Here is a 12,539-nt window from a genome sequence, read left to right on the forward strand (position 1 = left end):
GGTTATGATTAAGCTCTTCCTATGGGCACCTAACCTCATAGCAAGGTGTCAATCATCCGACAGGAAACTGTTGTATCTGTCCCATCCAGACTATAATGAAAACCACTGGGTTCCAGTCATAATTTTATATACATAGTATGCAATCAATTGTTACAAAGAATGATTGAAGTCAATATTTCACTGAAATAAGAAACAAATCTTATCAAATGGGCTGGTATGTGTCTTTTCTGAAAATCCAAACCAGAATGCTAACTAGCAACTTAACTGATGATGGATAAAAGCTGAAAGTGTTATCCTTCGGGGCGTTTGCACCTTTACAGGGTAATCGATCAGTACAGAGCCGAACTGATTCTCCAATCACTGGGATGAGCAGGAGGGGGCGGGATCCGTCTGGTGCTCCTCCCTCACACTCTTGAACCCTAAGCTCTAGCTTTTATGGGATATCTCAGCATGTTTTGACTAACTGGCTCACCACATGAAGCTCGAACCTGGCCCCTAATGGATGGGAGAAAATGTATAAAATTTTGATACACTGATTCAACAAAGCTCCAGCATCATGTAAAAAGTTAAACAGACAGGGACTTCTTGACCAAGCAATTGAGATCAAAATTTAATTGACTTGCTACAGAAAATTTGGCAAAATTTTTACCTTATTTAAAAATTTTTAAAAACTAAAAATATTTTGTTACTCTCTGGCATAAGTTATTGTTTTAAAGATGCTAGAAAGTGAATGTGTTTTCCTTGGCTTGAGCAAGTTTCTTCTGGCACACAGGAAAATCCTAAGAAGATTGGACTTCAAAGAGTTGCACTATTTTGGAGGCAGTCTTGATTCCTTACATATTAATTAAATTTCTGATAAAGAAGCTTATTTTGAATGGAGTATATTATGCAAATAAATGTGAAACACCAACTAAGATAGAAGGGCAACATTATTAAAAGCTTATTTGGTTAATTCCCAAGAGGCTGTTGTACTAAAGCTGAGTGACTTACATAAATACCTTTGGCATTTGTTGGATCTTGTTCCTAAACACAATGTTCATATTTCATCTATAATAAGAAAAGCATCTCAAAGATTTGCTAGGCACTGGTCTTGCAAGCATCCAGTGGTGTCTTGAGTGGAGTGAGATTGGCAGTCAGCGTAATCCATAATGGAAAGTCGTGAGCAGGCCGTTTGGGCTGCCTGGAGGAGGAGGCCACCAGTTCCGTCAGATGCATGAAGAACTTGCCACTTGCCCAAAAACAGAGTTTCTCTATAAGCTGAAATTTACATGGAGTACACAAGATGAACCACAAATGCCATCACAACTTTGGCTTGCCGGAAAACATTATGGTAGGGGGTTTTCATCACAAATGCAGTTTTACTAAAATGTAACTGCTGCTTTAATGCTTCATAGTCACAGAATCAGGAAAACATCCTATATCAGAGCTAAATATGATGGTCTGTTGGAGTTTGTATTGTTCAAATAAACCCAGATTTCTATAGTTAAAATAAGGCCAACACGGGGCTCCCAAACTTAGCTTATTATCAACCTTGTTGTTTTTCCTCCAGTTTTCGCCACATAGATTTCTACAGAATTGAGTGTTATCTCATCCCATTCATAGCACATGCACCTCTCCTTGCCCTCTCTGTTTAAACCAAAGTAGAAAGTCATGCCTACGTGATTCCAGGTTCAAAAAAGTATGTTTTTATGTGGCCCCACGGTTTGGAACACTGTGTGACCCCTGCATTATTTCATGGCCTAAGACTAATTTTCACTCAAACCGTATTGCTTGAACCGACCTGTTAATCATTATAACACATGCACACCTCCATGCCGCACAGTTTCTGAACGGGCCTGGACTTGGAAGGGCTGGACGAAGAGTTTTTTAAAGAAAGATCTTTAGAAACAAGATAGCCTCAGGACATTTTATAATACAAAGTTCTCATAACACAGTATGTTCCCATTTACTGTGCATTGACCTGTCCTACAGTATGGTGATAGAGATCAGAGTTGAAGGGCAGGGGCTGGGCCAGGAATTTCTGTGTCCCCAGTGAAACCTCTGGGGGCTATTACATCCTAGCTTTGTCTTCTGCCGGTGGCAGCGCTGAGCTGCCACCCAGGTAATCTTTCCCGTTTCTGCTGCCCCCTCTGCACACCCATACAGAGAATTCTCAGTGACTGCTCTGTCCTGGGCCCCTTGGGACAGAGGAGCATGACTTTCTCTAAAAAAAAAAAAATCAGGAAATCAGAGCGGTCTCCTCACTTTTGTGCATGGGAATGGGTGCTCTTAGATAAAGAGGAGAAAAATGCATTTACATTTTCATGTGCAATACAAAATGGAGAATACTGGTGACCTATACTAACATACTTAAATGCTCTAAAGATAAAATTTTTATTATCCTATACTGTAGTTTAAAATACATACACCAAAAAATATATAAAATATATATTTCTCTGTTAATTTTCTTTTCTCTTAAAAAGTATAATTACCTGTTGACAGTCTATTGACTTCACCCAGATCTGAGGCTGGGAAGCCGGTGAGTTCTGACATATGCTCACGTCTGCACACAGTAGTCAAGCTGGGGGGATTAACTCCTTTCCTCTTGCTTATCCCTCTTTCTGCTCCCAAACCTGCCTTCCCTCTCCCCGTCCCCCATCTTTACCTCCATCCCAGTCTGCTTCTTGGTCTTCTATCGGCTTTTCCTTGGGGGAATGGTACTTGCAGAGTTGACGTGCTTTCGGAAACATTAACTCTGTCTAGTGATTTACAGTTTAAAAGCCCTGTGACACCCACTCTCTCATTCAACTGTTACAAACTCCCCTCCAAACCCCTGTGAAGAAAGAAGCAAATATCAGTCCTCGTTCATGGTAAGTTTTTTGTAACTCAGAGCTTGAGTATTTTTTTAAGATTTTATTTATTTATTTTTAGAGAAAGGGGAAGGAAGGGAGAAAGAGAGGGAGAGAAACATCGGTGTGTAATTGATTCTCATGCACCCCCTGGCTTGTAACCCAGGCACATGCCCTGACTGGGAATTGATCCAGTGACCCTTTGGTTCACAGGCCTGCATTTAAACCACTGAGCCACACCAGCCAGGGCTTTAGAGTTTGAGTATTTTAACCAAGGCTCTGGAATTAGTTTGTAGAAGGGCTGATGATAACGGGTGGGCACGGGTAACGGGCAGAGAGGCAGAGAGGAGGAACACAGATGGCATAACCACAGAAAATAATACTCTTTAGCTATAAATTCCCACATTAGGTAATTTCATCCCTAATTTTTTTACCCATTTAACAGCCTCTTCATTAAAATGACTTGTAAGGCATTACAAGGACTTTACTTTCCCGTAAAGATTACTTATGCTAAAAATAGAAAATTAACCAGAGCTCTAGTAGAAGAAACAAAGAATTCATGGGAAAAGTAATCTGAAATAGTTTTCAAAGATGTGAGAACAATACAGAAAGGAAATAAAGACAGAATACAAACTACACTTTTGATTTGCAAAAGAGAAAGAGAATCCTTTTGTCCAACAGAATTGGAGAACTTCAAATTCCCACCCCTTCGCAACACCGTGGCAGAAGTTAAGCTTTTTCCTAAAACCGGTGGTAGTGAGTTTCAGCAGGATCCATAACGTGCACTGACTCATGCTTGACTTTGGGTGTTCACTACTACTAAGCGAAGTACGAAGCAAATCAAGTAATCTTGGGAGGGACTGTTCTACTGACTACCATTATTTGAGAATTTTAAAAACAACCCTAAATTGGCAAGAAAAGAAAGTCTTTCAAGAGGAAAAATAAGTCCGATGAACATTCAGCAAACTTAGATTTGAAAAAGGCAATGAGTTCTTTATGTCTTGACCTCTCACCTATGTCAGTGATGTCCAATATGTCGGATGAGCTAATGTTATTATAGTTCAGTAAGGTGACTTCCTGGAGGTGCAGTATCTGCTTACAGGAAGTACTCATACGTATCACTGGATCAGCTCATACCTATGAGGAATGGTGATAACAGTGTGGCTTAACCTGAAGGTCTTATTTCTTGGCCCTGCCTTATTTCTGACACTTTAATGATGTTGATTTAATTAAATAAAAGAGTATTGCAAAACATGCTTCTGCATTTTCTGCACATCCTTGACTATTGTTAGAGCACAGTATGATGAATTATGAGAGCTATGTTTCTTTCTTTAAAACTGTGGTTTATAAAGGTCCAGCAGAATGGAGTTAGAAACACTGGCAATGTTCATACCCTAAGTATGAGGATTTAATTCACTCACTCACCAAATATTTACTAGAGGTCTTATGGCAGTGCCCTGATGCATGTATACAAAAGTGAGAGAAGCCGCCTGCAGGGTCTGGCTTTCCTATCTAGTTGGAGAAAGAGATATTGAACAAATATGCTGAAATACCATGACAGTTTAGACGACTGGGGGACTTAGACCAGGAGGATGGCAATGGAGTGGGAGGACGTGGAGTTAGGGAGACCCTTGGCGACGAAGAGGCTTTATGCCTAAAACCTGAGGATGGAGCAGCCTGGGAGAGGCCCGGGAGCTGGGCAAGGGTGCTGGTCAGAGGAAAGGGCTCAGCAGATGGCCCTCAGAACTGAAAGGAAGGTGTTGTGGCTAACTTATTCTGGGCTTGGAGGGAAAGGAGAGATTGGTTTAGAATAGTAATACATCTTAAAAGAAAAGTATGGGAAATACATTTTTCCTGTGGGATTTTTTCCTATTATGTCAGTCTTACAAGACCAGTGCTCTAACCCCTGAACTATGGAGCCCTCACCTCAAACTATGTCATTTGTATATTGAAGTCAAAAATTGGCAAACATGGAACACCGTGTCTAGTTCTAGAAGCAGATGCAGCATCCACCTGAGCTCCAGAGCCCTTGAGCTGGAGGCCCTCCACCATCTGCCTGGCTGCTCCCGTAACCCTGTGACAAGCCCAGCAGATCAGGAGACAGCCCCAGGTTCCCTGCTATCATTACCTGCCTGGATGGGGCTGTTACCACCTGCTAGGGCACTGAGAGGTCCTCACGCAGACTAATGGGAGGAGCACCACCCCACTGTATGGGCTGGTCTGTCCCATCCCTGACACTTCACTGTAGTTCTGGGGGCTCCCAGCCACATATCCCAATAGCTTCTGTGAGGCTGGTCACTCCTTTTTCCCACTTTCTCTTCCTTCTAACCTGATGAATGAAGGTAGTACAAGCAAAGGCCTACGGTTGTCGCTGCTTTAGACAGGCTCTCTCCTGTCCTGTCACCATCCCACTTCTGTATTCTAGCACAATAATTACAGTGTTTCCTCTGAGGCTCAGAACCTACAGTGCTCCTCCTCTGTCTATAGCTCTTTCTGAATGATCTATTCATTTCCATGGAAGGGTGTTTCCCTAGGGGCCACTTATTTGCTATTTCAATCAAGTGAATTAAATTCTTTAAATTCTTCTTTCAAGTATTTTTCTCAAGGAACGGTAATCTGAACGTCTCTCCTAGGTAATGACTGGTGATGAGGGAATGAGAAATGTAACTGAAACCACAAGGATGGTGGGGTGACCCTGGACAGGGCCCCAGTCTCTGTGTCTGGCTGGGAGGGGCTTGACATGTCTGACCTGCTGTGCTCCTTCTTGGACATTTCTTAAAAAAAAAAGATTGAGAATCTTTCTCAATTCCAGGTGATGATTTCTATCCTTGGGACCAAGACAAGAGGGAAATAAAACATTTTGTTAATTCTTATCAACATAGTACTTTTGGGAATAGACCAGAAACTAAGGAAAAGTTAGATAGGAGGTCAGCAAATCATAAGCATCCCTTATAGTTCTAACTAAGTGCCAACTGCTGGTCCCTACAGGTGTCTCCTAATTCTGTACCTGCCGTGTTATTCCCAGTCTCTGCTGATTCATGTCATCTCATATTCCCTGATCTGTAACAATTACACAGCGGCCATACAAAGCCTTCAGAAATAAGCCTCTTGTGTGTTTACTGGGGAGACACACCATGTCCTCTTCAAAGAAGCAACGGGAAAGTCCACAGACCTACCTTGTTTTCCTAACTATTTGGGCCTAGGATGGGGACTGTGTGCCTCCCAATTCCCCTGGGGAGGTGTTACCGGAGGAGACATTTTCGGCACTGACCTGAGGCTTTGCTCCCAGAAGAAATGAGGTGACGGCACGAAAGTCATTTATCTCCCTGATGCTTTAGAAACAAAAGCTCTATAGCATGAGAAATGACAACAATAGAAAAATGACTGGCACTACGTGGGTGGCAAACTGAAATGGTCAATGACTATTAATTGGTCATCCTTTGTTGCCCAAGATGAACTATTCATTTCAACTGTGGCAGCTGCAGAGTGGCACTTTCAAGTTCTTACTCTGTCATCACCAGGGCGGGGGCAGAGGGGGGCAGAGGGGGAGTGTGTCTATGTTCTTAAACTTTTGATAGTTTTAAAAACAAAAACATTAATAACAGCAACTAAGAGAGGGGCCAGAAGGACTGAGAGGACACTCAGGCATTAGAAAGAGCCAGGGATATGAGAGGAGGACAGCTGGAAGTCCTTCCCAGGCAGCAAGCTCCCCAAACTTAACAAAACCTTTTTTCCCCTTTAAAACACTTTTTAAAAAAAGAATGTAGAACTCTAAACTCAGAACAAGTATAGAGAGAATGCTAGTCCTTCAGCTACTTCCCACAAAAAACAAGTTGCAAAGCTCTATAGCTGAAGTAGTCATTAAAGCAAGGAATGGGGACAAAAAGGGTGAAAGTAAGTAAAACAGAAAGGGTCAATTGAGTGGGTTTTTTAGTGTGTCATCCAAAGAGTATTTTTATTATCGTGGTAAGAATATTTAACATGAGATCTACGCTATTAACACAATTTCAAGTGCATAATAGCATGTGTACAACAGACACAATGTTGTACATGGCGCTCTAGAACTTCTTCATTTTGCTAACCTGGAATCACACCTGGTGAACCCCACCTTCCCATGTCCCCCTCCATGCAGGCCCTGGTAGCCACCATTTTACTGTTTCTATCAGTCTGACCACTTCCTATATTTCACATAAGTAGAGTCATGCAGTATTTGTCCTGTTACTGGCTTATTTCAGTTAGCATAATGAACTGACCATTTTTGGAATAGCTAACTGAAGTTCTTTAAGAAGGTAACTAGTTACAAGTATAACATCTTAAATGAAAGATTCTTAATTATAAACTATAATACAATATTCCCAAACCACATAATAGCATCCCTAGGACTTTCAGCAGCAAGAACATAGCTAGGGCTTGGGTAAGAAAGAGTTTTATGATACTAGGATAGTCAGAGACCAGCTTCACATCACAAATGGTTCCCTTTTATGTAGATTCCTCCAATGCCAACTAATGATAAAGTCAGTAATTACAGCAAGCATGAGAGAGTCATCTGATGCTTGACTGTTCTGCAAAGGTTTATTTTCCACCTGTCAAGATTGAACTGCCTGTAGTATATCACTAGGTTGTAAGGTAAAAATAAAATGGGTGAATTTGGGAGCATGTTTAAAATTAGAGGCCAGGGATTAAAGAAAGGTGTGTGATTAGATTTAGTGTCAGCTGAGGGCCAGGGAAGCCAGCAAGATTGGATGTGCCAAGTATCTACAAAGCAAATGAAAAAGCAGGTAGATGCATTGCTAGGTGATTACACAAAACTAAGATCTAAAACAAAAGATGCTTGGCAGAGAAGAAAGGAGAGACCCTTCATAAAAGTTCGTACTGATTAACTAACTTTGAAAGAGGACTGGTTTGCCCTGACTGGTGTGGCTCACTTGGTTGGGCATCATTCGCAAAGCGAAAGGTCACCAGTTCAATTTCCAGTCGGGCACATGCCTGGACTGCAGGTTTGGTCCCTGATCAGGGCATACAAATGAGGGGTAACCAACCATTGTTCAGCTCTCACATGGATATTTCTCTCCCTTTCACCTTTCTTAAAAACAAATAAAATCTCCTTAAAAATGACTGGTTTGAGATATAATGGTAACCTTTGAATACTTTTAATATAACATGTATTAATATAATATATAAATAGTGCAAAATCTATTTTCCAAGCAGTGTTTCAGACACTCAGAAATAAACAGTAGCCATCAAGTAGGGGCATTAAAAGGAAAAAACAACAAAACCTCTAAAAGCCTGGAAGTATTAGGTTCAACCACATGAAATTGTCACTTTTTTGTACATAAAGAATTTAAATATCACAAATTTCATGTTTAACCAAAAAATGTGGGGAGGGGGAAATTAATTCAATGCTAAGAATAAAAACCTGAAGACATGCTAATTTTGTGGTTTTGGAGGTTTACTTCTATGGGAGAATATTACTAAAACAGGAAAAGCATTTTTGACATTCTATACTAAATGTCTGCCTCAAGTCACACATAACTGTGGCCAGTCTGTACCCACTTAAATAAACCTAAAAATAAAAATTCCCATTTATTGTCATTCTTTTTTTTCTAACATGACATCCATTCCTAATAAAATTCTATCCCCACTAGCTCTCTCCATCCTTCTTGTTGAATCTCTGAACCCAGCCACTAATGGTAAAACTTCAAACGCATAGTCCTTCCATGCCAACATACACCCTACTTTTCAATCTATTATTCACCCGCCTTCTGCTCCTCACTCCACACTCCAGCTCATCTCTACTGCTCTACTTTCTTCCAACCTTGGCACACGGACAGTCCCATCTGTCAGTCCCAAGCTGCCCCCACCCCCTCCTTAGAATATCCCAGTGATCTAATCTTTCCTGCATATACTGTGCAGTTTTAGTCCTTCTGCCTTTCCCACGTACATGACCTCTGTTGTTTTCAAGAATGCATGCTAGATTTTATATGCAACTTCCCACCTCTGCCTATCTAGATCTCAGTGGCTTTCTCAAAGCCAATTTCACCTAAAATGCATCAGAAAACAGAATCTGAATTTTATAAACCAGGATAATTTTATAGAGGGAGTTGTACACACCTTGAACTGAAATATTAGGACAAAGAGACTCATCCATACCAGGCATGTTTCTGTGTGGATGCACCATCCTCTCCGTGGCAGTACTTTAGGAGTACCTTTTAAATAAGTGTAACTTTCTGGACTGGGAAAATGAACACTCGGCCTGTGTGAACTCCATCACGTTGAGGATAAGGGAAGTAATTTATAATAGGAAGGGGACCTCAATGTACCTTCAACATTTTTTGATGACGGAAAGTTTCAGAACAGTGTAGGTATATTTCTATTGAGCTTAATCATTTGCCACCTTTGACTCCGGCAGCTGTGGGACCTACTTGGTGCCATAATCAAACAGACTGACAAACACAATCTGACACAGTGCTGTGTGGAACGATCCAGCAAAGCCACCCGCCCTGTGTTTACATACCTTGAATTGGCTATCTCCACTTTGGTTCTTGCCATGGCAGCTGCCCTTTGTGCGCCTTCAATAGCTCTGTCCACCTTCTCCCTAGTTTTTGTATTTCTTATTGGTATAAGCTGCTTCCTTATTCCACGGACCAAAATATTATTTTTGTATTTCCCCTCTTCCTTGGAGCCATCAGGAAACACGGTGCAGCCGTACCCATGCCTCTTGTTGTTGACCCACTCGCCCTCGTACTTCATGCCATTGGAGCGCTCGCTGATGCCGAAACCGTTGCGTTTGTCGTTCTTCCACTCACCCATGTAGGTTTCCGTGGTGGTGGCGTCCACGTGGTCTTCCATAGGGGAAAAATCGCAGTCGACATCGCCAAAGCTGATGGTGGAATTGGCATCACTGGAGCTAATTCTGCTCATGGCCGCGTCGCTACGGACCGAGCTGCGCTTGCTGGAGATGGAAGACTTGGATTCGGACTTGCGAATTTTCATGCTCCCAAGAAGGGAGCCCCTGCGGAAGAGGCCACCCTTCTTCTTGCCAGCCAGCTCGGCGTCGGCGTGGAAGTTGAGCACGAAGCCACCGCGGGTGCCGGCTGGACTGTCGGCAGCAGCTGCTGCATCGTGGAGCACGCTGCCATTGCTCTGCTCACTGCGCAGCGAGGCCAGCGAGGTGCGCAGGGGCGAGCGGATCACCGTGGCCATGCCGTAGGGCACACTCTGGCGCACGCCGTAGCCATGCCGCATGCCACCGGCCCACTGGCCCTGGTAGGTACCTTCGAGAGACCAAAGCACACCATGAGTACAGGGAGGAAGGTGCCCCATCTTGCCAGGACCTGACGTGCACTTGGGCAGCTGCGCGCGCAGGACAGACAGGCCCGAGGTCAAATCCCACAGCCTTCCCAGTCAACTCTACTGGACGCTTTTCATTTGGGAATCCCTAGCCTGTAACTTGGTGTCTATTTTGGAATTATACAGGATCTTCCATAGTCTGGTCATTTTGCTTTTCATCTAAAATTTCATACCAGTTTCAAAGGAAACCACTACTTTTGAATACAAAGGGTGATCATTGAAAAACAACTTTTCATCCCTGAAATCGACATAGCAGAAATCCTTCTTAGTAAATTATATAAGTGTCTAGCTGCATACCTAACCTAATGTAACACTGAATGTTAACTGTAATTCAAAAAACTGAAAGAAAATTTCAATGTAAAAAAATTAAAGTGCAGTGCCATAGTAGAAGATGAAATGAGTTCTACTTGTGTATTTTATTCTAATTTTACTATTAATTACTCTTACTTAGCTGAAAAAATCTAAAAATGACTTTTAGATCTGTCAGTATAATATTACAACAAGATCAAGGACCTACTGAGGGATGGGTCATCAAACAGACTTTCGGTGGGGGGGGGGAGTGAAAATATCTAGGATTATGACTTAAATCTGGGTGGAACTTTCTGAGTTGAGTGATTTTAACAAATACAATATATATCCTGAATAGAGTGAACCATCATGGAAAAATGGGCAATTTGTTTTAACATTGTGTATTTTCAGATGAAAAGCATAAGATTTGTCTCCTATTGGTGATGAACGTGAGCTAGGCTTATTGTGAAGACCATTTCATAAGATACACAAGTATGGAATCATTATGCTGTACGCCTGAAACCAACATTTTGTCAACTCTACCTAAAAAATACATATTTAAACAAAGATTTGTCCCACATTATTTGCAAAATTTCTGTTTTCTCCTGCCACTTTCCTAGCCTCTGCCCCTGCACTGTGACTCCCAGCAAGGATTAAGAGCACTGAGAGTAGGAATTACCCTAAGAGAACATGAAATTTCTAAACTCATGGCTTGTGTGTTCTGTGGTTTGTAGGTGTTTGATAACTTTATGGTAAAAAGCTATGGTGGCTAGAAATAATATCTATTTACCCTCAGAAAAACTAAGATAAGGCCAAAGGAAACCTTTCACTCTTAACATTATGGAATTCATTTCAGAAAAAAGATGTGTTTGACAGGGTTCCTTAAAACTTTATGATACCAGATCACTTTCCTCAATGATTATCATGCCTTTTCAGAAATAGGATAACCTCTAATCTAAAGTGTTTATGTTCAATAAGGTTTCCTACTAAATAAATTAGCAAAGACATTTCAAAATTAACCTGGTACAGTTTTTGAAATAATCTCAGGAGTAAATGAATGTTAAAATTATGGAACTTAGAATTTTCTTTTTAAAATTAAGGTCATTTTCTTTCATTAAGGACAAAATTTAAATTACAGCATCTCCCCTGGAAATACTGGGGTGGAACACTTTATAATGTATATGACTAACCACTAACTGTATATCTGAAACTAATACAAAATACTAGTAAACTGTAATTGAAAAAATGAAAATAAAAAATAATTTGAACACCACATTATAGCTAATGGGTACAAAGTAAAAAAAAATTATAGTACCTTCCCAAACAAAGCTATGTGGACATTTTAAGGTGCCATTCTTCTGTATTCATAACAATTTACAGGATCATAGAAAGTAAATCATTACACTCTGGCTCTACCTCTGTTTCTAATTTTACAGATCTACCTTGAAGCCAGTTGTCATTTTAAATTGCCATGTCTAGATGTCCATAGTGTGGTGTGTGCTTCATTTTAAAATTCTGAGCAAAAACGCTAGTTGTTTTATGTCACTGTGGTAACAAGGGCTATATTTTAAAGTTAAAACCACAATGGCCCCCAAATCGAAAGTTTTGACTAATTTCAAGACTATCTTCTCTTTCTGCTTGTTTTGCTATATTTCTGTCACAAAACAAACAGAAGGACAAAACTGAAATAGTAAGTAGGCCTGGTATTGTGAGGGTCAGACACTGGGTAGATGTGAAAGTCTTAACCTGACATCCATGATCTTTTCAGGAGGTAGGTGGGCCATAGCTTTCTCAAAAGGGTAAGCCCAAAAGGGGCAGGACAGTCAGAAGGAACACAATAGGGTAAGAAACTTCCTACTGAATACTAGCCATCTGCAAACATCACCACAGTAACAGGGAAGGTAACAGAATTACTTGGAAAGGTCAACTTTGACTTTTTCTTTGCCTATCTAGACACAATTTAAATTCTAGGATAAAAGTTATACAACCTGACTTACACATACTGAAACAAACCACCTTATTTTAGATATTTTGTTTTAAACAAATGTGAAACACTAAAATTATATCCTTCTA

At 41.0% G+C, this 12,539-nt stretch overlaps 1 protein-coding gene across 2 annotated transcripts in view; it reads right to left on the reverse strand.

Moving 5' to 3' along the window:
* Nucleotides 1-12,539, reverse strand: part of JPH1 (junctophilin 1) — a 92,625-nt gene that overhangs the window by 76,221 nt on the left and 3,865 nt on the right. For both annotated transcript variants that reach the window (XM_037039718.1, XM_037039717.1), the window contains exon 2: nucleotides 9,343-10,102. In XM_037039718.1, coding sequence (XP_036895613.1) covers nucleotides 9,343-10,102 — 760 coding nt within the window. The remainder of the gene's footprint in view (nucleotides 1-9,342; nucleotides 10,103-12,539) is intronic.

This window comes from Sturnira hondurensis, unplaced genomic scaffold (genome assembly GCF_014824575.4).
Source record: "Sturnira hondurensis isolate 20B ecotype Veracruz unplaced genomic scaffold, ASM1482457v3 Scaffold0025406, whole genome shotgun sequence".
NCBI classification, from domain to species: Eukaryota; Metazoa; Chordata; class Mammalia; order Chiroptera; family Phyllostomidae; genus Sturnira; species Sturnira hondurensis.